General features: G+C 38.7%; 1 protein-coding gene across 1 annotated transcript in view; it reads left to right on the top strand.

Moving 5' to 3' along the window:
• The window catches only part of OTC (ornithine transcarbamylase), a 67,045-nt gene that overhangs the window by 30,245 nt on the left and 9,788 nt on the right, over window positions 1-27,012 (top strand). Inside the window, exons 4-6 of the mRNA XM_072615172.1 lie at window positions 7,538-7,625; window positions 18,771-18,924; window positions 22,529-22,651. Of these exons, the coding sequence (XP_072471273.1) occupies window positions 7,538-7,625; window positions 18,771-18,924; window positions 22,529-22,651 (365 nt within the window). The remainder of the gene's footprint in view (window positions 1-7,537; window positions 7,626-18,770; window positions 18,925-22,528; window positions 22,652-27,012) is intronic.

The raw sequence follows: 27,012 nt of genomic DNA, 5'->3' as shown, positions 1-27,012 counted from the left end.
GAAGTGAAAGATTTAGGGACATTTTGAATGTCATGTAACAAGAGAATCTGATTTCCTCTCTCCATTGATGAAGTCCACTTGGGTCTGGAATCAGGAGATTTGGGTCGTCAAACTAGTTCTGCAATCTATTAACTATGTGACCTCACCCACAGGTAAAGTGAGGTACCCCCTTTTTATAATCAGGGTGGTCCCTTCCCATTCCGGTTGCTATGATTCTACCTGCCTTTTCTGTTTTTAGTAGAATAATTGTGTTGTATTAGAAATTAGACTGGACCCAGGATACCAAGTTTAGCTTCGCGACTGGACAAGATTACAACCTCCAAGCTTCAGTTTTCTAATATGTAAATTGAGAATAATGATACTTGTACATGATACTCTTATTACAGTGTTGGAGGAAAAAAATCATATGTAAAGCTTAAAGTCATATACAATTCTGGGTTATTGTCAGAGCTATAACTAGGGTGAGGTGACTGGACTTTTTGCCAGGATGACAAAATTTAGAGAGCTCTGAAAACACTTTTTATAAGCTTGTCATGTAGAAACAATTGGGCTTAGCACCTAATTTGCTGTTCAGTCCTATCTCACTCTTAGTGACCCCATTTGGGGTGTTCTTGGCAAAGACACTGAAGTAGACTGTCATTTCCTTCTCCAGCTCATTTTACAGAGGAGTAACTGGGATTAAATGACTTCTGAGGCCAGATTTGAACTCACAAAGAGGAGTCTTTCTGCTTCCAAGCCCAGTGTCTCTCCAAGATCCACCTTACTGCCCTAGGGAGCACCTAATTAGCATGGATATTTAGTTAAAATAGGAAACTACCAACCAGGTGATGTGTTTCTTTCTCCAATAGCAACCTGGACCACTACCCTGGACAGTTACCTGCATAATGTCCAAAAAGGTGGAGGAAAGGAGGCAGGGTCTATTGATCCAAGGTCTGAGGTTTATCTTAAAATATTGATCTGAGGGTGTTGTTAATATCACTTGTTTCTGGAACTTTTGCTCTGGCAATTTTCCTATCTGTGAGAATAGGTTTTCCTTTTACCAATTCTTGCTATAATGTTTGCCAGGAAAACTTTTATTAGAGTTTATTAGCCTTTTTTATTTTTCTTATTGATTATATTTTATTAATTAGCTTTTATTTAGCCTTTAAGATTAGCCCATCCTTTGGCTTCTTGCTGCTTCTTCCAAAGTGTATATGATGAAAACACTTTTCTCTGATTCACTACCACTATCCATTTTTTTCTCTTCATATTTGTTCCCATTGGTTGATTTTCCATTTTCTATTCGCCATTTGAACTAGCCTTCATAATCTAAACCATAATAGCTTACATTTGCATAATGCTCCTTATTCTCTGAATTACATTTCTGTCCTTTATCTCCTTTGATTTTCAAATATCCATGTGAAGAAAGAAAAGTCTGATTATGTCTTCTCCAGTTGCATAATCTGAAGTGACTCATTATTGCCTAGGAAATCAAACACAAACTCCTTAGCCTATCATAGACCTCTGCAATCTAAGTTCCAACCTACTTTTCCAGACTTATTTCATGCTATTCTCCTTCATACTGTCTATGTTCCAGACAAACTGGCCTAACTTCTGTTCCTAAGCTTGGCGCTCCAGCTCCTTGTTAGAAACACACTTGACACTAACAGATATCAAGGAAAATTTATTACAGTAGAGTTCAGAGGAATTGAACACTTTGGTCAAAGCAGACCCCACCCCTCTTTTCAGGAAGTGGGAGTACTAGATACAGAAGGGAGAGTATTCTTATACTGTTCATTCAGGACAGATCCTCCATCAGAGATGATGGGTTGGTCCATTCTCCATTAGGCCATCATCTTCTCTACATGCCTAGTACGTAACCATCCTTGGTGTGTTTCCCTCTCACAAACATGCTTCAACATAGGACCCATAATCAGAAAATGGAGAGATAATTTTATGCAGGGTGTATCTGCTTATATGCATGAGATTCATTAAGCAAGTGCAATGAAGACAAACTTTCTCCTAGTTATTCTAAGTCATTTCCCCTAGTTTAAGCTAGTTTTAGATTTGGTCCCCTTTAGCAAGAACTTTGTAATTTTCTAAAGGCCACCTTCTGTCTCTTGATTGGTGGAGGCCACCTGCAGTCAGCTAGCTTTCTTATTATCTGACAGTCTCAATGACTTCAGCAACTCTGGAAACTTAGCTTTTTGCTGTCTCTTATATCCTATATTCATGCTTTTGTAAAAGTTGTCCCGCATTCCTGAAAGGGCCTCCTTCCCCATCTTCACCAGGTAGAATCTCTAACTTCCTTTAAGGCTCAAGTCAGGTACTGCTTACCACATGGAGCCTTTCCAGTGTTAAGCTCTTTCTCCTCACTTCCCTCCTCTTCTCTCTCTCATTTCTTTCTCCCTCTCCCTCTCCCTCCCTCCCTCCCTCTCTCTCTCTCTCCCCCCTTCTCCTTTCTTCCTTTCCCTCCTGTCCCTCTCTCCCCTTCTCCTTACATCTACTAGTCTGTTTACATTCTTCATCCTCCCATTTGTATGTAAAAACCTTAAAAGCAGAGGTTCTGCCTTATGTCTGTTTCCCTTGAGCCTAGAACATAGTAGTTTCTTAGTAAATGTTTGCTGAACCAAACTGAAAGCCAGACAAGGTGTGATACATGAGGAAGCAGACACAGAGAGGTGACAGACTTCCTAATTAATGGCAGAGCCAGGACTAAGATTCCCATCAACCTAAATATTCATGAGAGACTTATTTAAGAGGATATTTAATTTTTTAAATAATTAATTTACTAGTATTGACATATTTTGTTTTTACCTCACCTTCATTTGTAAATAATATCCTTTCCCTTTTCTTTCCCCAGTGAGCCTCCCTTGTAACAAAGAATAAACAATAAAGAAAAATTTTAAATGACATTTCAGCAAAACTAACCAGCTTTCTAATGAAGGGTGAAAGATACATTTTTTCTCACTGATGTTATTTCAAAAACAGTTTGTTCTCTTTGTAAAAGAGCTCTTTGTGATGGAGACATAGTATAGTGGAAAACAAATGCCTCTGAATTAGAGAACCTGAGTTCAAATCTCAGCCCTATTTTAAAAGATCTGTGACCTTGGACAGAGACACTTAACTCTAAGCCTCTCTTTTCTCATCTCTAAAATGAGGATAAGAAAACTTGTATTAGGGTTATTGTGAACAAAGTACATTATAACTGTGAGCTATTATCTTCTGTATGTGCTCAGCAATACTGTAGTGGTCCTGTTAGGAGAAATGTTTGACTTTATGATAATCTATTTACATTTGTAAGTAAACAACTAATATGACCTAGGTGGTTGAACTTTGACCCATGGTTCCAATGCTTGATGATTCCCTTTACTACAGAAAAATTTGAAGAGATCAGAGAAGAATGACAGTTATTAGAGGCTTTAGAAATAGAACTCAGGAAATTGTTGTTGACATAATTTAGCTTAAAAAGGAAAGAGTAAAAAAAAAAAAAGTAATTTCCTGGTCTATGTATGAAGAGATAAAAGGAATAGAAAGATGTTTTAAGTGGCTACTAAGTTCCTAAGTTTTAAGAAAAGAAATTTAGCTCCTTTCTATTATTTTGGTAATTTGTTGTATAGTGGGGAAAGAGCCAGGTTTGAGTTAGGAAGACCTGAGGTCAGTCCTGTTCCACATGGACTGTGTTACCTGAGAAGGTTATCTCAGTGCTCCACGTTATTTTCTCATTGGATCCTCACAACAATTCTGGAGAAGTAGGTGCTATATTATCATCTCCATTTTACAGATAAGGAAACTGAGGCAAACAGGTTAAGTGACTTGCCTGGGATCACATGGCTAGCAAGCGTCTGAGGCTGGTATTTAAGCTTAAATTTTCCTGACTCCAGGATCAGAGCTCTTTCCACTGTGCCAACTAGTTGCTTAGGCAGATTATTTTCTAAGATTATAAATTGCAGAACAGGTCTTCATGGATAGAGGGAGTCTTTTCACTGGGGAGGTCCCTATAGCCATGAAATCATAAATCTGTACTTAAGAATAATAACTGACATTTATATGCATTGCATGTTTAGGATACAGTTTAGGATACAATTTATCATTGAGATTCATACCAGCCCTGTGAGGTAGATGCTACAAATAATGAGAATATTGGGGCTCAGAGGGGTTAAAGAATTTGACCACAGTCACCCAGCTAATAAATATGAAAGGCAAGATTAGAATCCAAGTATTCTTGGCTTTGCATTGCAAAGCATTGCGGAGAGAAAGTCCTCTTGGAATCCAAGGGTCTAACCCAAAGTATTTTATGAGTTAAATTAAATATATTGAATTGAACTTGATATAAATTGCAAACCAATTAGCATCATCCTTCATGTGAAAGAATATCAACAGCACTTCCTAAATCAATAATTTAAACACATTCCCTTAGGAATAAGAACTCATTAGAGTATTACCACATCCCTCCTCTCAAGAATTGTATATTTCATTAATATAGATGCATGAATTATATATAAGATTATTTTTGGAGAAATTCAGTCATCTTAAAATGTAGGAATAACTAATAACTAGTTATAAGTTGCTAAGGCAAGTTCTAAAGGTTTTTTCATTATATTGTTATTTTAAATATTTTAGGAATATAACCTCATACCTGGAAAAACCAGTTGTGGTACCCCAAAACTCAATGGAGTAGTTAGGGGACATGCTCTTAAAGTAATTATAGAAAAGCAATTGTGAGGAAAAAATTGAGTAGATAAAAATAATTAGAGATGTTGGTGTGCAATTAAATATAATCAACAAATATTTGTCTATTGTGTACTAGGTACTAGGAATACAAAAAAAGAAATAAAACAATTTCCATCCTCAAGGCACTTATATTCTCATAGGGAAAACAATATGTAGAGATATACAGCGTATATACAAAATTAAGTGTAGCAGTGGTTGGGGGTTAGAGGTGTTTGGCTAAAGAGGAAACCTACAGAGGAAATTATTAGGAAAGTAGGGCAGCTAGGTGGTGCCATAATGCAGAGAGTGCCATGCCTAGAGTCAAGAAGGTTCATCTTCCTGAGTTCAAATCCAGCCTTAGACACTAGCTATGTAACCCTGGGCAAGTCACTTAACCCTGATTGCCTCAGTTTTCTTATCTGTAAAATGAATTGGAGAAAGAAATGGTAAACTCCTCCAGTATCTCCTCCCAGAAAACCCCAAATGGGGGTCATCCTGAAAAGAATGCAAGTGCAACAACAAAGAAGCTCTATCAGGGTTTGAAGAGTGTGTGTGAAGAATGTGAAGATGGGGTGTGGGTCAAGAACTTGAGGTCAGCAGTTTGAGGTCTCGGCAGGAAAAGTATTGGAAAAGGAAGAAACTTTCCTAAGGAAGGATAGTTACTTGGTCCAAGAAGTTCTGAGGGTTTTGATCTTGGTTTCCTGGCCAGGTGAGAGTTCCTTAGTCACTCTAAGCCATCCCCAAACAGAATCTTCAGGTCTTAACAACAGCTTCCATTTCCTTCTGGGTTCCTCACCTATAGTTACATAGAACCTGAACTGAAAGAATGCTCTTTGTCATCTAGTCCAAGCGAAACCTGGAGAGGAATCCTTTCTACAATATTCCTGAAAAACGCTCATCAAGCTTCCAACTTGAGAGCTGAAAGTTTGTGGAGGAGAACCCAAGAAGGGTAATGAATTGTCAGGCAGCTTTTCCTTATGGGAGTGGAAATTTGCCTGTTTATAACTTTCACCTACTGCTGCTGCCCCCTGGGACAGTGTTATTGTTCAGTTGTTTCAGTGGTATCTGACTCTTTATGACCCCATTTAAAGGGCTTTCTTGGCAAAGATACGAGTGCGGTTTGCCATTTCCTTCTTCAGATCATTTTACAGATGAGGAAATTGAGGCAAATAGGATTAAGTGACATTCCAAGGGTCACACAACTAGTAAGTATCTGAGGCTAGATTTGAACTCAGGTTTTCCTGACTCCATGCCCAGCACTCTATCTACTGTTTCACCTAGCTGCCCCAAATTTATCTTAGTGTCCCCCACATTCTATGCATTTTTCAACCCCAGTGAAGTCTTCACCATTATTTCTATTAATTTTCACCAGGTAGTGTGGAAGACTAGATAGCAAGCAGGCCTTAGAACCAGGAAGACCTGAGTTCTAGTGCAGTTTCTGATTATATATATACATATATATGTATATATATGTGTGTATGTATGTATATATGTATATATATGTATATGTATATGTGTGTATGTATATATATATATATATATATATACCAGCTCTATGACCCTGGGCAGGGGACATAACTTTTCAGTTCTCAAGCAGCTCTCTAAGACTCTTAAGTGGCAGAGAAGGTGTTGACCATTATTGGTAATGGGATTTTTTTTTCATTTGGGAGTCCCCTATGCCAAGAGAATCACAACTTCAGTCTCTTTCCCTGTCCTTACTTACCTAAATTTGACCTATGGTAAATAGGACCTATCATTCTGGTTTTGGTCAAGAGCTTTTGGAAAACTGACTTTGTGATCAATATTAGGTATTCCTCCCAATTTTACCAATCTATGAATTTGGTATATGCTCCCTTCCTAGGCCATAGCAGCCTTCATATAGGCATCTGAAGAAAGAGGGATGTTGTTTGGCTAGACCAAGGCTTGGCTGAGAGCCATGCTCTGTCCATGTGTGGAACCCACAGATTGCTGTTAATTTTTGACTTTCATTCTTGAAGAGGACAATGACATCTGGAATAAGGACATTCCCAGCACGGAGGGCAGCTTGTGTGAATCCAAGGCAAGGGGAGATGGAACTTCAAATTTGTGGAATGGCTGGTGGTCCAGTTTTACTGAAACATAGAAATAAAGTAATATGACATAGGACTGGAAAGATAAGTGGGGGCCAGCATGTGCAGACATCTAAATTTGAGGTTGAGTTACCTGTGTTTTATCCTAGAGGAAACATTGAGCTATTGAAGAATTCTGAGCATGGCCAGACTTGGGCCTTGGTAAGTTATTTTTAACAGCTAAAAATAGAATATAGAAGATGCTAGAAGAAGAGTGACCAATTAGAAATTTATAATAACAGTATAGGCAAGAGGTGAGAAGGTAATCTCCACTTAGCTGCCTTCCCAGGCCTACCTCTAAAATCCACTGAGAAGGAGTCTAAAGTTGTAGCAACTTAACATAGTCAGGCAGTACCCAGGGAGAGAATACCCACCTTCCTTTGTACCCCTCCCCTCAAAAGGGTTTTGTCCAGTCATGGTAAAAATAATGATGTGAAGGAGACACAATAGACAAAAAAAATTATTTTGTTTAGTAAGATAGCAGAAAGAAACAGGGACTTAGTATGAAAAACAAGGAGAAGAATGCCAAGCTGCTATCTGAATTTCTCATTTTGTTTTCCCAGTGATGACAGGAGTGATAGGATGAATTCACTGGTATTGTCTTTATCATAGAGGAAGTGTTTTGAAATTGTGCTTTGCCAAGTTTGGCCATTTTTTTTTCCTCTACAGGCTTTCTATTTCTTGTTATGTATCTCCATGACATCTATACCTGATTCTTTTTAAAAATTTCTTCCTAGGATTTGCTTTGCTTGGAGGTCATCCTTGTTTCCTGACGACCCAAGATATTCATTTGGGAGTAAATGAAAGTCTCACCGACACTGCACGGTTTGTAAACAAACCTTTACTAATCTTTTCCAAATGTGGATTTAGAATATATGTCTGGATCACATTCATGAAACAAAATTATTGATGCCTTCATACGCAATTCTGACAAGGTATTTTTGTTTATGCTAGAGGTTGAATAAGTTAATAAGCATTTATTAAGTCCTACTACGTGCCAGGCACTGTGCCAATCTTAGAGATACAAGGAACAAAGTCAAACATATTCTGTCCTCAAAGAACTCACGTTCTATTGGGCAAACAACATATACATGTGTGAGGTATACAAGACATATTACAAATCAAATAAGAGACATAGGCAAGGCTTTGTACAGCAGATGTTCTCCCAACTCTGCCTGTAAGGAATATCAAAACTGAGTAGCAGCTAATTGCAAAAGCTCTTCCATTGGAATATTTAAAGGAGTCAAATAGTGGGGAGGAAGATGGTATATACTAAGAGGAATATTTAATGTAAATGTTACTGGAGTGACTGATGCAGACCATTCTTCTTTTTGGACAGCTCTAATTGTTAGGAAGGGGGTATGGAGTGTTCAGGAAGACTAGCACCTCTGGTGTGAGGGCTTGCAGGGGCTTTTTCAGGACTGCTCATCCACCTTTGGTGTCCACCGTTCACCCAACTCTCACTTGTGGCTTTAAGAAGCTGTAGCATGGGCAGCAGCCACACTCTGGTAAACTGTCTCCCCAGATGGGCTAAACCCAGTTGAGGGTAACCAACAGGCCTCCCATCCATTGGTGAGTTAGAGGAATGTCTACCTCAAGCACATGAAGACTTCCCCTGCCAGAATGGATATATGAGAACAATTTGCTCCCGTGGCCATCAAGGTGGCTAAAGCAGCCATCGTAGAGAGCTCAGAGCTTGGTCAGACATTGAAACACCAAGGTCATCCATTGAATGCTGGACCATCACCAGGCATCTTGACTTTTGTTCTACCACTGGACTTAAACGACTCTGAAGTAAAGAGCAAGGCTGACAGTTCTGCCTTACTTAAGTCTGACTTAAGTACAAGTCAAGGCATTATCTGGTGAAGTCATGGATCCTCTTCAAAAATGAAGGACAACCAGCAATTGTTAGGAAGTTTCTCCTGATATGAGGCTAAATTTGCTTCTTTGCAACTTCCATTCATTGTTTTTGGCTATGCCCTTTGGGGTCAAGCAGAACAAATCTAATTCTTCCTCCACGACAGCCCTTCCAATAGTTGAAATCAGTGATACTGAATTTTGAGCCTTCTTTTTTCCAGGCTAACCATGACCAGTTCCTTAAATTGGTTCTCCTATGATCTGGACTCAAGACCCTTCCTCATTTTTTTTGCTTTCTTCTAGACATTCTCCACTCTATCAATCCTTTCTATAAATCCAGTGATGCCCCAAATAGGACATTCCAGAAGAGGTCTAACAAAAGCAGAGAACAGTGGGATCATTACCTTCCTATTTCTGGATGCTATGTCCCTCTAAGTACACCTTACATTAACTATTTTAGCTACCTCATCAGATTGTTGACTCATATCTAGCTTGCAGGTTACTAAAATTGTTCTTTCTTTTATTTTGGTGGGGGGACAGTGATTGCTGGCTCTCTGTGCCTCCACTGTTTCATACTTTTGAAATGTGATTTGTTTGTTTTTTGTATGACTATATTTATTACCACATAATTGGAGTTAGTCTTATTATATTCAGACCAATGCTGAGATCCTTTTGCATCCCAACTCTTTCATCCGGTGGGTTAGAGAGCCCTTCTAACTTTGAGTAACTGCAGATTCAATGAGCCCAATCTTTATGTCATGGAAAATATATTAAATAGCACAGGGCCAAATATGATACTCTATTGGAGAAACTTTTTGCCATATTTATACTGGGCACCTACTCTAGCCACCCAACCCAGTTCTGAATCCATTAAGTTATTATTGTCTAACCCATATCTCTTCATCTTCTCCACAAAAACAGTGTGAGATACTTTACCAAAAGCATTGCTGAGATCTAGCTTAGATCAGGTTGCTGTTGCTTGTCTACAGAAGATTATGACATCAGGGAGGCAATGCCATGACAGGCAAGTGAATTGAATTTAAGTGAGGGAGGGCTGAACTTAGGTCAGGTAAAGAACTTAAAAAAGTTCTTATGTGTCAGACACTGTGCTAAGTGCTGGAAATACAAATATATAAAAAAAGGAAAGATAGCCTCTGCCTTCAAGGAGTTTATATTCTAATGGGGGGGGGGCCGAGATAACTTATAAAAGACAGCTGAAAAGCAAGGGGGCAGAACAAGACAGTAGGGTGGGGACAAGATGTAAATGATCATGACCACCAGTTTAAAAAAGTGAGCATGCCTCATTCTCTCCAATGATGGTCCCAAGCAAGAACTCTGCAAGTAGAGGAAGCAACTGAAGAGGTCAAGGCATCTCCAAAAAAGAAGGAAAGATGGGTGGGGTAGGTGCATAAAAGTCAGGAGAGTCCAGAGCAAAGTCAAATGAGAGGTCAACAAACTGTATCCACAGAATTCCCCTCATTAACTAGTTTCCTCTTAGGACAGGAAGTGAAGTTAGGCTGGAGGAAGATGAAAGTTCCAGAAAACAGAAGGAATAATGAGAAAGGTTTGAAAACCAAGATAATGTTGTGTCCCAGAGAGGAGATGTCCAAAAAGGAGAGCATTTCAAGGTCAACAATAAAAAAAGGAGACTGAGAATAGAGAAAAAAATTAAGTTTTATGTATGTGTATATTATATATATATACACATACATATGAATATATGCATATATGCCTATACATACCTAACACACATATATGTACATATATACATGCAATACACAATATACATGCATGTATGCATACATATACATACATATGTGCATGCAATAGGTAATGTGGGATACATATATAGCATTACATATACAGACATGTATGCATGTGTATATGTACATGTGCATGCACACATGTATGTACATATATGTGTATATACACATATATCTCTATATCTATATATACACCATGGAATGTCCTGGCATGGCCTCTGCTCCACCTTTCCTCTTCCTCAAACTATTGGCATCTTGAGCTACCTCCTTCAAAGGCGTGCAGGACAGAAAATAACTCTGCCCATTGCAGCCTTCAGTCTCCTCTTTGAGGAGGCAAACAACCTTGTTGCATTTCCACCCTACAGGAATTCCCCTTACTGATGATTAGGAAAACCCCAAGGCCAGGGAAAGGTAACCTCCTCCTGTGGCTGTGGTGGAGCAGCCAGGCTGCCTTCAGACCCGGATGTTTGTGAAACATAAAGATCCAGCGCTGACAGATGAGGGAGTTGGCTGCCAACGAGGGACTGAGAGATCATAGAAGATCAGGAAACTAAATTGCAGGTGTTGTGAGGGAGACTACGTCAACCCAATTCCCCTGTATTTTGTCTTATTGTGAAGGCGTATACCCCCACGTCTTCCTGCGATCTCCAGAAACATGCATTGCCCTTGTTGGATGAGTCTAGGAGAAGTCTTCTGATTCAGCCACTCCAAGCTGGTCCCCTGACACATTGTACTTAAATGGTTAAACTGTACAAAGATACAGATTTGTTCATTCATTTTCACGTAGCACACACCTTTTCACATGTCAGGCTGACCCCTCCCACTGATCTACACTTTGATTTTCTGTATGTTTTCCCAACAAAAAAGAAAAAAGCATGACACACATTCTTTGCCAGTACTTGGAAGACTCATCTTACATAATTTGCCTGTTCTCTTACTCTTTTAAATCAGTAAAAAGCCTGCCTTGGGGATAGAAAGGTGCCTTGGGGTCAGGAAGGTCACAAAATCACAGATTGAGAGCTAGGAGGGACTTTAGAGCCCCTCACCCCCCTCCACCTGCTATTTCACAGATGGAAAACCTGAGACCAGAGAAGGTTAAGAGAGTTGCCAAGGTTACTCAGGTAATGTCAGAAATGATATTTAAAAAACTCAAGTTTTTTGATTCTTAAGTCAGTGACCTTTTATTGGGTTCAAATCCAAAGTCTCTGACATTCTGGTTGTGTCATCCTGGGCAATTAACTTCTATGGCCTCCGGGGATACATTAACACTGTACGTTGTCAACTGATCTGCATTGCTAAGAGGAAGTTTCTTCACTTGACTTAATGAAATCACTGGTCGCACCTAAAACCAAACAAATCATTTTCTTTCTTGTGCTTATGCATCCCTTCTTACCCGAACTCAGCTCCAACCTATTTGTTAAAGGTTGGTAGCTTCTTCAGAGTGCCAGTAAGCATTCTAAGCAACCAAAGAGCGTTGCCCACTATTCTACCACACAATATTAGGGACTAGGATGGGAGCTAGGTGAACTTTTAAGTCAACTGAATGGAGTTTGTCAACACAATGATGAAAGCCCTGGCCCTGAAGTCAAGAAGATCTGAGTTCCAATTTTACTACTACTTATTAGCTGTGACCCTGGGCAAGTCAATTAACCTCTGTTTGTCTCCATTTTCTCATCTATAAAATGAGCATAATTATAGTAACCTACCTCACAGGGTTGTTGTGAGCATCAAATCAGGCATTTATGAAAGCATTTAGTACAATTCCTGGCACGTAGTGGGCACTCTACATATGCTTATTTCCTGCTCCTTAATTTTCCCTTTCAGTTCAGTGGAGGGGTAGCAATTTTGACCTGACTCTTGACAATTTGGCTCTGAACACAGAGTCAGAAGCCTCAGTTTCTAAATTGTTCAGTCAGGTCCAGGACATATGTCAATCCTATATAAAACAAAAGGAATATAAAAAAGAAGTAGAATGCTTATACACTATGAAATCTTTTAGCTTTGAAGATAAGATTAATTCTATCTGTCCTTGTTCCCTTTATGAACTCATTCATTTAAGCCAGAAACCATAACACTTTATAATAATCATGCTGTGCAAATTGTCCTGTGGTTCTATATTTGGGTTAGGATGGATAATGCAAATGCAATAAACACAAGGAAGGAGACCTAGTTTTGCTAATGCTGGTGAAAGATGGCCATGATTACCCGAAGGTGGGCAGCCATGTTGCCCCATGAGCAAACAGATTCTCTCTCTCTCTCTCTGTCTCTCTCTGTCTCTCTGTCTGTCTCTCTCTGTGTCTCTGTCTCTGCCTCTGTCTCTGTCTCTCTATGTCTATCTCTCTCTCTGTGTGTCTGTCTCTCTCTCTCTCCCTCCCCATCTCTCTCTCTCTCTCTCTCTCTCTCTCTCCCCCCCCCCCCCTCCCCATCTTTTCAACAAAAATAAAAGTAAACAGCAGTAAGAGCTTCACTAATAGTGGGAGGGAGAACAGGGAGTATTTTAAGCATGTACAACTTCTCATCTGTAGCACTTTAAAAAAAAAAAAGCTTTCACAGCCTTTAAGAGTTGTATTTTAAATTGATGGGAGATTATATAAAGTCCAGATGACTTTTAATGTTTCCAGAACCCTGCTGTTGTTACGTTTGTCAGTGTTTCCAATAAAAGGTCTCTTTAAAAAAATCTTTAATAGCTCCCACCCACCCCCAAATTCTCTATGATTTATAGCGTCTTTGAGTGAAATAAAATTAAAATGCATTTCTGCTGACAACATAATAAAGCAGTATTTAGTGTTTAAACCTCTGTTTTTAGTTAATGAGCCTCATTTATTGGGGGAAAACAACTTGAGGGCTACCCTGTGGTCTTGATATACCCCTAAGATCTCATTTTCATATCGGCATGATACTGGAATGGAGAAAGCATTGCCACATGCTTCAGTGGCAAAGATAGAGTGATAAGATGGTCTGGGACTCCATAACCCTGGATTTAGAATCAAGCTCTGTAACCAATAGACTGTGTAAGAGTTTGAGATCATACTAGGAATATTTTTATCCTTCTTCCCACTCTACCTAGAAGAAGACCAGCCATTTCACCCATTTGGCTGTGTCACCAACTAACTTTGTGACCTTGATTTGGAATTCTCTGCTCTTTCCACAATAATCTGTTTTTTTATGATGTTTGTCAAATCTGTTTGATAAATGTGAAGCACAATTTAAATGAAAGGTAGGAACCTATACCTCTATATATGAACTTTGTGTTCACATACCATTATAAAGTTCCCAGGTTACTTTCACATTTGGTCTTCATAAAAACCCTTTGAGGGGGAGGCAAGCATATATTACTATTCCTGTTTTACAGATGAGAAAAGAGAGAATACAAACTTGTCAAGGGCCTTGCTCAAGTTTACATAGAAAGTGTAAAGCAGGGCTACTATCGTTACTCACATCTTTTACTTCCATGTAAAGTGTTTTTTCTACTTATAATAATAATTTATATGTATAATATATAATACAAAATGATTTGCATGTATCTTTAGATCTTCACGTATAAGGTAAGAAGTAAAAATATTATTCCCATTTTATGGGTGAGGAAACTGAGGATCAATGAAGTAAAGTAATTTTTTTAAGCTTCAAACCTAACTTTTCATTTAACTTTCAATCAATAAATATCGATCAAATATGAATGCAAAGATGGACAAATAAAGGTTTTGCTCACGAATCAGAGAATAGGATCATTATAGACTAGTTGAGAATGGAGGTATGACAGCAAAGTAAAGAAAGACTTCTTGGGAAAGAACGCGGCAAAAGAATGTTACTTAAAATAGGATGTTAGAGGGCAGTAGGAAGCGAAGATTTTGAACCACATGCCCAAATAAGAATGGAAAGAAGGAGATCAAAAGAAAAGGGAAAAAGATGATTAAGTTTTTAAAAGTTAAATATAGTATCAAGACTAGATAAAACGTTCTGATTATAATCTGACTCCTGCAGAATGAAGGACATCTTACTTTCTGTGATCTGGACAGCATGATTTTTTAGTTGCATTTTTATCAGTGATGTTACACTCATGGTGTGTGGCTGGCTTAATTAAACAATCTCATCTTTTTCACATCCAGAGCTAGAACCAGCATGTGTTGAACAAGACTTTGCCTCAGGTGCCAACATGAGGCTTGTGCTTCTTCCCTAAGAAAGCACACTTCCATGTTTCCTCACATATACGCACACCTTGCCTCATGATCCTTCCTTGAAGCATGCGACACAATTGATCTACAGTACTCTCTGAGGGTATTCTGTCCCCCCCAACAGTGGGACCATCCTATACACTATCATACCTATGCCACTTGGTGGCTCTGTGCCACCATCTTTCCTCCATTATTCATTGTTACCATCCCTTCCTTCCAACTAAATTTGCCTCAGGTGTGTCATTCAGTCATTCAGTTGTATCCAACTCTTCATGACCTCATGGACCACAGCATGCCAGGCCCTTCTATCTTTCACTATCTTTCAAAGACTGTCCAATCTCATGCTCATTGTTTCCATCACATCCTCTATTGTCTCCTTCTCCTTTTGCCTTGAGTCTTTCCAATCATCAGGGTCTTTTCCAATGAGTTTCATTTCTCATCATGTGGCCAAAGTATTTAAGTTTCAGCTTCAGTATTTGACCTTCCAGTGCCTCAGGTATAGTATTTAATAAATTATGACTCTAGCCAGATGGACTGAGGCTAAATCAAGTCTAATCATGCCCTACATTTGTATATTCCTTCCTTCCTTCCTTTTTTTTTTGTCCGTCCTTCCTTCCTTCCTTCTTTCCTTCTTTCCTTTCTTTCTTTTTTTTTTCTTTCAAAAACCTAAATGGTAGCTTGGAAATCACAGAGCTACAACAGACTATAGATCTGCTTAGCACCTATTCCTTGCTACATTGCTCCTTTCCCCATTTAGCTGATTTTAATATGAATATCTGAAGGTCAATGGAAGATTAATTAATAACCTTATGATACATAGTAGCACAGCTGGGAAACAACAACAATGAAAGTAAATAAGTCTCTAGATTTCCATTGTATTTAGTTTCCAATTCATTCTCTTACATGTATCCCTGTTGAATTCATGTTGTTGATATCCAACCAGCATTGTATCCTGTCAAGATTGTTTGTGATCTTGATTTCATAATCTGTGATATTAGCTGTGCCTTCCAAGTTTGTGTCAGCTGCAGACCTCTTAAGCATCCTTCTAGGTCAGAATACTATTGCTTTTGGACAAAGGCCATTGTAAAATTTTCAGATCTAGAAGCAGGTTCATTGTATTCCTTAGGAAAAGGTTGCAAAATTCTTAGAGAAGACAATACTAATGTTTCTGAGTGTAGTAATATTCATGTTGAAGTTAATGATCCACATGGCACAGTGGGAAGAACACTAGATGCGGTCAGAAGACCTCTAGCTCTGTCATTTGCTACCTCTGTGACTGGGTAAGTCATTTAACTGCTTTGGGTCCAAGTTTCCTCATCTGCAAAATAGTCTTTGTACTTCTAAATTTATAATCCCATAAATCGTATCCCAAATTCAATACAATATCTAAAGTCATCTTAAAAACTGGAATGAGCTTTGTTTTTGTTGTTCAGTTTTTTCAGCTGTTTGAGACTCTTTGTGATGCATTTTGGGGTTTTCTTGGCAAAGGTACTGGAAAGGTTTGCCATTTCCTTCCCCAGTTCATTTTAAAGACGAAGAAACTGAGGCAAATAGGGTTAAGTGACTTGCCCAGGGTCACACAACTAGTGTCTGAGACCAGATTTGAACTCAGAAAAATGGGTCTTTCTGATGCCAAGTCCAGTGTTCTGTGCACTGTGCCACCTTGCTGCCCTGTCATATATGTGCATATTTATGTATATTTATACACATGTATAATCCATATAGGTGTGTGTGTGTGTGTGTGTGTGTGAAGAAACTATACCCTTCCAAAATCATATCCTGAACGTGGGTCTCATTCCACCAGTGATATCTATAAGGTCATATTTATCTTCTTTTAATGGGGTCTCTATTTCATCTTATTTCTTATTCATACTTTATACATTTTTACGTATACATCTAAAGCAATGGATTTGTAGCTGGCTCCTTTCTTTAGACTTTATCTCCTGTGAATTTCTGTGCATCTCTTCTATCAACTGTGATGGCACTTGTTAAAGTGCTGTGTAAATGTCCTAGTTATTATTGCGATGATGAATAATGATATTATTATTTTGCAGTTCTCCTCCCTACACGACAGCTGCTCCTTATATATCTATCTCAGTAGTTATAAGGACTTTTCTTTCTTCTCTGTCATCTCAGCTTAAAGCCAGTTTGATTAAAGTTGCAAAATTCCGGGCAAATTTATTTTTCTGGCCCTTGGTAAGAGCACTCTATTCCTGGTTAAGAGCCTGTCATTCTTACATTCTTAAACCATGGTCTGGGTGTATAAATGCCATTCTCAAACACCATCTTCTCATACTTTTTGTTCACTTTCAAAATCTCTTTCTCTTAGAAAGTTCTTGGCTTCTTTTTTCAGCAACAATGAAAACGCATTGTTCTTTCTTCAGTTTTTTGTCTTCATTTCAGTCCTTAGGTGAGCGTATGAGGCAAAACTTTCTAGATTCTTCCCCAAAATATCATTTGTCCACATGTGAATAAATATCATTAAGTTTTCTTGTTTGGGGAGATCATCAATATACTAGATGCAGTGTACCTCTTATGTAGAGTAGACTATACATATTTGCAGTATAATTAATTTTACATAATTCAAAAATGGCCAAATGACCAGTTAGTTGTAGTTGGGGAGGGTATCCGTTTACTCATAACGGTCTTTTTTTTTAGGGGGTTGGGAGCTTCTGAGGGGCAAATGTTAAAGCATCTTAGAAAGCTGTTCTGGACTCTTTCCAGAGCTGTCTATCAACCCAGTCCTATGCCACTGCTTCACAGAGTTTGAATCATGGATGTACAATACAAAAGCTTTAAAGTAGGCGAAATTGAAGTGGTCACCTTTCATGTGGTGGAGTATCTATATGGGAACTATATTTTAGTTTGTTATTATAGTGTTTGTTATTTCACAGAAATTGATATAATTCCTAGAAACCTTAGAAGAAATAGAATGGAATTACTGGTAAGTCTAACAGGATAGCGAATAGCTTGTTTGAAAGTATGGATTGGTTGGTTTTCCTCTTCATCAGACTGTAAACTCATTGAGAGCAGGGACAGTCTTTTGCATCTTGTTTGCAGCCCGAGTGCTTGGCACAATGCCAGGATCATAGTAAACACTAAATAAATGTTTATTGATTTACTGGAGTAACTCTTGGGATATAAGAAAGAGGAACTTTTGATTCCCCTCAACTTCTGGCCCCCTAGAATGGGAATTACTACTACCTCCTTGGGGTTGGAATAGTTCCCATTTCCATTGCTTGACAATGAATGATAGGGGATGAAAGGAGTTGCTAGGCAGGGATGTGCATTCTTGTCATGCCAAGATGCAATCCCAAGTACATTTTTCCCAGGATCATTAGGAAATATGGCAGTTAGTATTACTGCTATGCTCCAAAGTTCTTAATGAATTAAGTAGGCTTTTGAGGGCTGGCTTGAGACTTGTGTTATTTAGAGTACTGTTATTTGCTATTATTTGTGTGTGTGTGTGTGTGTGTGTGTGTGTGTGTGTGTGTAAAAAAAAATGAGATTTCACATGGCTTTTGAAAACAATGGAGATGGATTTTTGTTCAGCTTTCCTGACAGGCTGTATTTATGGCCATGGTTCAATTAAAGTTCATTTTCATTATTTCTCATTATTTCCTTTCCAGAAGGAACCTTTGGTGCTAATAATCATTTTGTCTGCAGAAGTTAGAAGAGAGACTTCTTCCATATTCAGTAGCAGCCCTAGGTTTCATTTGAAATAGAATTATATATTCATTGGCGTGATAACTTAAATCAAACGTAGCAGCTATATGTCAATATAGCGATATTCAGTGGTCCCTATTGTGTATTTCTTTGTTTTTTGTTTTTTTCTGTTAAAAGGTTGCCCCTTCTATCTCTTCAAATTCCTTGGCTTTGTTGGTGTCTGGATGTTTCTTCTCTTTTATAAGTGATCAATTATTATCTTGTTTGCTGTGCCAGCAATCTACTTTAATCTACTTCACAGCCATGTGTCAGAACAAAATCATGTTCTGTTGAGCAAAATGAGACTGTTCATGGAGTAAGTTGCCTTTTATCCTTGCAACTTTTAAACATCTTAAGACAAGACTTGCTGCTATACTGTTAAGTGGCTCCTCTGGTTCTCATTACTTCTCATTACGTTCCTTATGTATTAGAATGCCTTTCATTTATTTAACTTTTATATTTGCTACCTATAGAGTGTTGTCTAGCATGACAGATGCCATTCTGGCTCGTGTATATAAACACTCTGATTTGGACCACTTGGCCAAAGAAGCTTCAGTACCAATAGTCAACGGGTTGTCAGAGATGTATCATCCTATCCAAATTCTGGCTGATTACCTCACTCTCCAGGTATGCTGTTTTTAAAAATATTTCTTTTTGCAGCCTTCAGATGAATTATTTCTCAATCACTTGAAATAAATATCTAGGATTACAAAACAATTTATGTTGAAATACATTTATAAAAAAATTAAAGAAAGGAAAACACAACAAACCCAAGTTCACAGATTCCAGGTCAAGAACCCTTGCCCTAGTTTGAAAAGAACCTTGGTGGTGGCTTTCATCCCCCACCCTTCAGATACAACCCCCCAAAAAAAGATAATTCAAATTCCAATAAACAATTGCTTTGTATTAATGTCATTCTGGGGGGAAATTCTTTGATTTTGCTAATGAGGATCTAAAAATATTTGACTGCTTGGGTTGAATACAAGCATAGTACAATGCTGGATCTGGAGGAGCGGAGTTTGAATCCTGGCCCTGATACTTCTGTGACCTTAGGCAAGACACTTAACTTGAATTTCCTCATTTGTAAAATGGTTGGATATGATGATTTTCAACATCCCTTATAGCTCTAAATCTATAGTCCTTGAACAGATGGTGGTGTTAATATGGGCATTCTATCCAATCTGACGCCATGCTTGGAAGGAAACATAGATAAGATGTCAGCCCTTTTGTGAAATTTATTTTTGAAGCAAGTTAAAATGACTCTGGAATGGTGCAATTAACATACTTTAAGGGGGTGGCCCATCTCTCTGAATCTTAAAATGCATCTGATTCATAGCAGCCACTTGTTTCTAGACATGTAACAGCTGGAAAAATCCTGAAATACTTCTCTGATTACTCGTGGCCTGCTAAGATGACTTCCAAGTGGAATGAAGCAAAAGTTCCCCTTGTAGGATTTATTTAGTCAATGAAGAGAGGAAAAACTCTGTGCACATATGTAGTGTACTTGAAGTTTACCCCGGGCTTCCTCTTGTCTCCATTTCTGTCATCTCTACTGCTGCCCGTCTAGGTGCTGAGTACTTCTAGGTGCCCCTGACTCCCATTACAGGGTACAGTGGAGGCCTTCCCTGGACCTACTATCGCACAGTTTTCTTAATACCAATTTAGTTGTCTGATGCTCCATCTCCTCAGGATCCTGTGACCTAATGACTGACTATGGAGGAGTACATTAGCTTCCTTTGGGCTATTTGTACTTTAATGAACATTTCTGAAAACACAAGAGCTTATTGCAAAGATGTACAGTTCTAGTGTAAAATGATAGGCATTCATTGTAAGCTGTTGAGGATATAATTTCAAGCAAGGGATCGCTGCAGGTGGTGCAGTGGATAGAGCGTTGGACCTGAAGTCAGGAAGACCTGAGTTCAAATCTGATCTCAGGAACTTACTAGCTGTATGAGTTTAGGCAAGTCACTTAACCTTGTTGGCCTCTCTTTTCTTAATTGTAAAATGGGGATAAGAATAGCACTTACCTCTCGGGGTTGTTGTGAAGATCAGATGAGATAATATTTGTCAGGTGCTTAGCAAACTGCCTGGCACAAGAAAACACAATATAAATGTTAAAAAAAAAAATTACACCATATAGGTGGTTAGTCTTATATGTATAAAGCCAGTCAGCAGATATACCTGTCATTAAACTGACCTGGGTTATGCCCTTCTATTAAGACTTGAATAAGTTCCACTTATTTTTGAGAAATAAAAATAGTATAAGTTTATGCCCTGTGTACAGCAAGGCTCTCTGCTTGAATTTTGTGCTAATGTGAACAGAGAGTGATAGGGTATGTAAAAATGTTGGGAAAAGATCCCACTCTTTTTCCTTTTCACCAGTGTCCCTGAACAGCCAAGTGATGCATCTTTGGACCAGCCAGCTTTGAACCAGCCAATAATGGCTCTTGCTGAGCCTGCTAATGGTCAACAGAAGTGTGTGCTATTGTTTAGGAGAAATAAGTGATGCTCAGTTAAAGCTAAGGGGATTTAGGAGAATCGAGTCACTTCTCGATTTTTAATGACAGTTTTTATTTTTACATCACCTTGATTTTCCCCTTTACTCCCCAATCCTCTCTCTTCCAAAGAGCAATCTTTTACAACTAATAACTTTTTTAAAAAGAAGAGAAGTTCAACAAACCAATCAGCATACATAAATCTTGTATTATAAGCAGTGTTTCACACTCCTTGATCCCCCACCTACGCAAAAGAGAGGGGAGGTGACCTGTTGTATTTTTTCTTTGGAGACAAGCTTGTTTCTTTGAAATTTTGTAAAACTTTTTTTAAAAAATTATTGTTCTATAGCTACTATTTTCTTTTGAAGTTCATTGCTGTGGTCATTTTGAATATTTTCTTGGTTTCACTTGCTTCACTTTGCATCAGTTCTTGTAAGTCCATGCCTCACAGAGTCATCATTTCTTACAACACAATAATTATTATATTACACACATGTACCACAATGTGGTTGGCCACTTCCCAGTTGTTGAGTATCTGCTTTGGTTGAGACGCAACTAGGTGGCACCATAGTGTACAGAGTGTTGGGCCTGGAGTTGAGAAGACTCATCTTCCTGAGTTCAAATCTGGCTTCAGACACGTACTTGGCTATGTGATCCTGGGCAATTCACTTAACCCTGTTTCCCTCTATTTCTTCATCTGTAAAATGAGTTGGAGAAGGAAATGGCAGACCACTCCAGTATCTTTGTCAAGAAAACCCCAAAAAGGGTCAGACGTGACTGAAATAATTGAACAACACCAACACTTTGATTCCAGTTCTTTGCTACCACAAAAAGTGCTGGTAGAAATATCTTGATGCCCATGGAGCCTTTCTTTTTGTCAATAATTTCCTTGGAGTATATGCCTGCCAGTAGAATCTCTGGGTAAAAGGATATGAATGTAAAGATTTCTAGATGTGGTTAATACCCTATCTCATAAAATCAATTGAAATAGCATGAAAAACAAGTTTGAGGTTTGAGATGGGGAAAAAATACACAACCCTCTTATTAGTCACTATCAGGTAATGGGGCTATTACTGTAAGAAGAGAGGGTATTTATCCAAATCTAATTGAACCGTGATGGATTGTGCTTGGATACCATGATTCTCCAGGGTGCAAAGAAGCACATTAAGTCATTATCTGGAGTGGAAAAGATCTTGTGAAAGGTTCAGACTGTGGAAATAGTTTAAATAGTGACTCCTTTTCCACCAGGAATAGTAAAATAATAAATTTGTGATGTAACTTTTCTTTTTAATTTAAGATGTGAAAGTAACCCTGGTTTTCAGAGATTATCAACAGCTATCCTTCCAAGCTAAAAATACTTCCAATATGGACTATATGTTGTATGTCTGTTGTCTCAGAAAGGCTCACTGATAGGTTGTCTGCAAAGTGATAAGTTATCTGCCATGGCAAATGGTGTAACCTTCAACTACAGCACAGAAAGGCTGCGATCTGCAGTAGTAGAGTGAATACCTATATCATGGATTCTTAAAATTTGAAATGACATTTTAGATTATGGATCATGATATGGATGTGGACAGTTATCTTGTACCAAGTGGCTAAGATCTGAGCTAGAAATGTTTCTTCTGTTTTCAGGGGGAGGGGTGAAGGAAGAGAAGGAAACCCAGCATTTCAAATTGGTGGGTTTCCTTTTGTCTCCTCCTGGCCATAGTCTATTACTTATATCACTTGTTTTACAGGAGCATTATGGTTATCTGAAAGGGCTTACGCTCAGCTGGATTGGTGATGGAAACAATATCCTTCACTCCATCATGATGAGTGCCGCTAAATTTGGAATGAATCTGCAGGTGGCTACACCCAAGGTAGGAAAAGATGTCTGGTAATGGGAGGGGAGGATAATTAGTTTTCCTAAAACAACATTGAGGTAGCTAGGTGACTCAGTGGATAGAGTACTGGGTCTGGAGTCAGGAAGACCTGAGTTCAAATCTGACCTCAGACACTTACTAGCTGATGCCTCAGTTTCTGTATCAATAAAATTAGGATAGTAATAGCACCTACTTAAATATCATTTCAGCCGTTTATATTCTTGTAAGCCCTGCATGAAGACGTTGAGGAAATGATCTCTGTGGTCTCATCTAACTCCCAAATCATGCAGTCCTATGATTCAAATCTGTATTGGAAATAAACATAATAACAACGTGTAGTTAAATAATAACAATTCACATCTATGTATCACTGTCTTGCCAAAAAAAGCACTTTCTTTACAACATCTCTGTAAAGTTGGTAGAGTCTAAAATTGTATTATCCTTCTTTTACAGATGAAAAAACTGAGTCTCTGAAATTCTAAGGGACTTGCACACATGATCACATTACTGGTGGCTGAGGCAGGATTTAAATTCCAGTTTTCTGACTATACTTCAGCTCTCTATCCACAACAGATGCAGTTAGGTGGTGTGGCACATAGAGCCTGCAGTCAGGAAAAGCTGAGTTCAAATTTATCTTCAGACACTTACTAGCTGATGCCTCAGTTTGTGCATTAGTAAAATGTGGATATAAATAGCACCTATCTCCCAAGGTTATTTTGAAGATCAAATGAGAGATTTGTAAAACTCTTTTCAAGTCTTAAGGCATTATACAAATTTTAGGTATTATTACTATGCCAACCTGCCCGTTACCAATGGGTTCAATGGGTGATCCATTGAATTAGGAGAGAGAGAGAGAGAGAGAGAGAGAGAGAGAGAGAGAGAGAGAGAGAGAGAGAGAGAGAGAGAGAGAGAGAGAGGAACTATAGATGGACTGCATGAACTGTAGGGTACCCGCAAGGATCATGGAAAGCCATGTAAGACATATAATGGAGGCAAGTGGATTGCATCATTTTATCCAGGGGAAAGAAAAGTAGTGAAGTGCAAAGACAGCTAGGCTTGGAATCAGATGGCCTGGGTGTGAATTATCATCCCCTGCTCCCTCCAGAACTCTCTCCTCTTCCTAACTTCTCTACTACTGATGGGGTTACTTCTAACCTCCTCATCACCCACCCCTGCAATCTAGGTACCATCCTTGATTTCTCCTTCTTTCACCCCCATATCCAATAAAGTATCTCATTTCCACTTTTGTAATATGGCTCATATGTCTTCCCTTCTGTCCTGATTCTGCCACTACGTTGGTGCAGGTCTTAATCAGCTCACCCCCTCCTCTACTTAGTGACTGGGATGATCTTCCTAAAGTGCAAGTCTGATCATATCATATCACCCACCACACACACACACGCACACACATGCACATACACACGCACATGCACACATACACACACACATCCACACAAACTCAATAAACTGTGACTCCCTGTTATCTCTAGGTATCAAGTATCAAACAGAGGCCTGGGTGTGAATTATTTCTCGCCCTCAAACGCTCCCCATTTCCTAGCTTCCCCATTACTGTTGAGGGTACCACAAACTTTCTAGTCACCCAGTCCCACAACATGGGTATTAAATCCTTTGGCTTTCAAAGCCCTTCGTAACCTCTTCCTAATTTCTAGCCTTCTTATATCTTATTCCCCTCCTCCCTAACCCTGCTAACATCTTCTTCCATCCAGTGACCCCTCCTTCTTGCTCCTTGCACATGACACGGTTTGATATATGAGAGATAGTTCATCTACACGATTCCAAATGTTTTCACCGTCTGTCCCTGATGCCTGGAATGCCCTTCATCTCTGCGTCCTGGCTTCCCTGACTCCTTTCAAGTCAGCTAAAGTTCTACCCTCTGCAAGAATTCTTCTCCAGGTCTCCTTAGTTTTAGCTGCTCTACCACTGCCACCCCCCTTTCATTCCCAATTTATCTTGTATGTAACTTGTTCGTAATAAATTGTTTGTACATAAGTTGACTCTGCCATTAGACTGTGAGCTCCTTCAGGGACTGGGCTTTATTTTTCAGGGAGGGGGTCCTTATTATTTGTTTTTGTTTTTTGCTTTTTTTGTATCCCCAGACCTTACCCTTTGAGGTACTTCATAAATGCAGTACTGACTGACCTCTGCCTCCTAGAATTCTGAGCTTCTTTCAAGGTTTTTAGATTAGGCACCACATCCTAACCCATATCTTTTCTTTTATGTCCCTGAAGCACGTTAAAAGCAGAACCTGACTTTCATTTTTTCCTTTGGGTCCTTGCAGAATGCTTTTCACATAGTTCTTTTCTAAGAAACGTTTACTAAGTTGGCAAAGGAAACAAAGTTTAAAAGTAATACAGTACAGCCATTTCCCCCACTAGCACTGCTGTCTATACTGGATACATGAATTGGTTCCCTGCCAAGCTACATAAATTAGCCGCCATATAGCTAAAACCTTTGCCACCTCCTACTGTGTTATAAAAAAATAAGTTAAAAAATAAGTTCCCATTGTTCTACCGAAAATAGAAATTCATCATTCTTTCTTTAGTTCCAGACATTGTCACACGACAGAAAATGTGAAATGTAAGTAATTGTACAACAGTTGAAATTGCAAAAAGATAAAAACAAGTTCCTGTGTCTCATCCTCTACTTGCCTCATCCTCTCTCACTATCATTTCTGCACTAACTGGGCCAGTGCAGTAATGACAACTTATTGTCGTTCAGTCATTTCAGTTATATCTGACTCTTTGTGACCCCATTTGGGGTTTTCTTGGCAAAGATACTGTACTGGTTTGCCATTTCCGTTTCTAGTCCAATTTACAGATGAGGAAACTGAGTCAAACAGGGTCAAATGACTTGCCCAGGGTCACACAGATGGTAAGGTCAGATTTTAACTCAGGTCTTTCTGACTCCAGGTCAGGCACTCTATCCAGATGAAATGAGAAATACATCTGTTGGAAACTTCACAGTCAATGCAGATTTGGGAAGTATCTAGCTGATGCTCCCTGTCCTACCCACATAAATTCAGATAAATGGTATAATTTGCTTTGCAAATCAAAAAAGGGAAGCAGGGGGCAAGGATATATGGAAGCAGTAAGGATAATGCCCACATTCAACATGAAGGAAAAAATAAAACTCATTTAAAAATCCTTGGAAGAAAACTATTGCTTATGTGCAAGATTAACTATTAGGTTTGTTTTTATTGACAGAATGTTCATATGTAACATTTATACTCATGGATAAATTTATAAAATGCTTTATTTGGAAAAATTAGAGTTTAAACATTTCATTGGATGTCAAAGGTCTTTCATTACTATTAAAAGGAAAAAAATCCAGTATTAAAAATAATTCCAGCACTGTCCTGAGGCAGAAACTCATCAAAATGATAAAGAGCATTAAAAACTAGCTAAATCTTTGGCCAGGAATTTTGGCAGTTGTTGCTGTGTTGTTATTTTTTTAATCCCTGCAAATTCAAATACTGCTGGAATGGCTCCATAAATCTGCAAGTTCTGCTTTCTTTAAAGATAAAGCCAGAGGATTTATTGCCTTACCAAATACTGAAAGGCCTCTATAGCTACAATTAATCTACCTCCCTGCATCACTCCAACTTAGCATAGCTTACGTTGAAAAGCAAAGCAATTTAAAAAATCATTTTGTTAGGGGACAGAGAAGCACCCTCAAAGCCAGAAAGATCCGAGTTCAAGTTCTGCCCCTGGTTCATCCTAGCTGGGTGTTGCTGTTCAGTCATTTTCAGTTGTGTCTGACTCTTCATGACCCCATTTGAGGTTTTCTTTGCAAAGATACTGGAGTGGTTTAACATTTCCTTCCCCAGCTCATTTTACAGATGAGGAAACTGAGTCAAACAGGGTTAAATGATGTCCAGGATCACACAGCTGGTAAGTGTCTGAGACCAGATTTGAACTCACAAAGATGAGTCTTCCTGATTCCAAGTCCACCACTCTATCCACTGCAGCACTTAGCTGCCCCTTTACTGGCTGGGTGACCCATGACAAATCACTTAATCTTTGCTTGCCTCAGTTTCTTCATCTCTAAAATGGGGATAATGAAAGCACCAACCTCTCAAAGTTATGTGACGCTCAGTTAAGTTAATATTTGTGAAGTCCTTTGTAGATGTTAAAGGCTGTATAATTGCTTCCCATTATTACTATAACTATGTACTATATGATAATTATATAACAATGATTACTGTTATCATTATCATTATTATTAACCTTCCAATGTTGTAGGGGACTCTCTAATACCCTAACTTGCTGGGAATGTGCTGACTTATATCAGTAGGGGGAAGTATCCTCCCCTTGGAGTTCCCTATCTCAATGAAATCC

This window comes from Notamacropus eugenii, chromosome 5 (assembly GCF_028372415.1).
Source record: "Notamacropus eugenii isolate mMacEug1 chromosome 5, mMacEug1.pri_v2, whole genome shotgun sequence".
NCBI classification, from domain to species: Eukaryota; Metazoa; Chordata; class Mammalia; order Diprotodontia; family Macropodidae; genus Notamacropus; species Notamacropus eugenii.
The sequence above is the reverse complement of the archived record's forward strand: the minus strand, read 5'-3'. Positions and strand labels throughout refer to the sequence as shown.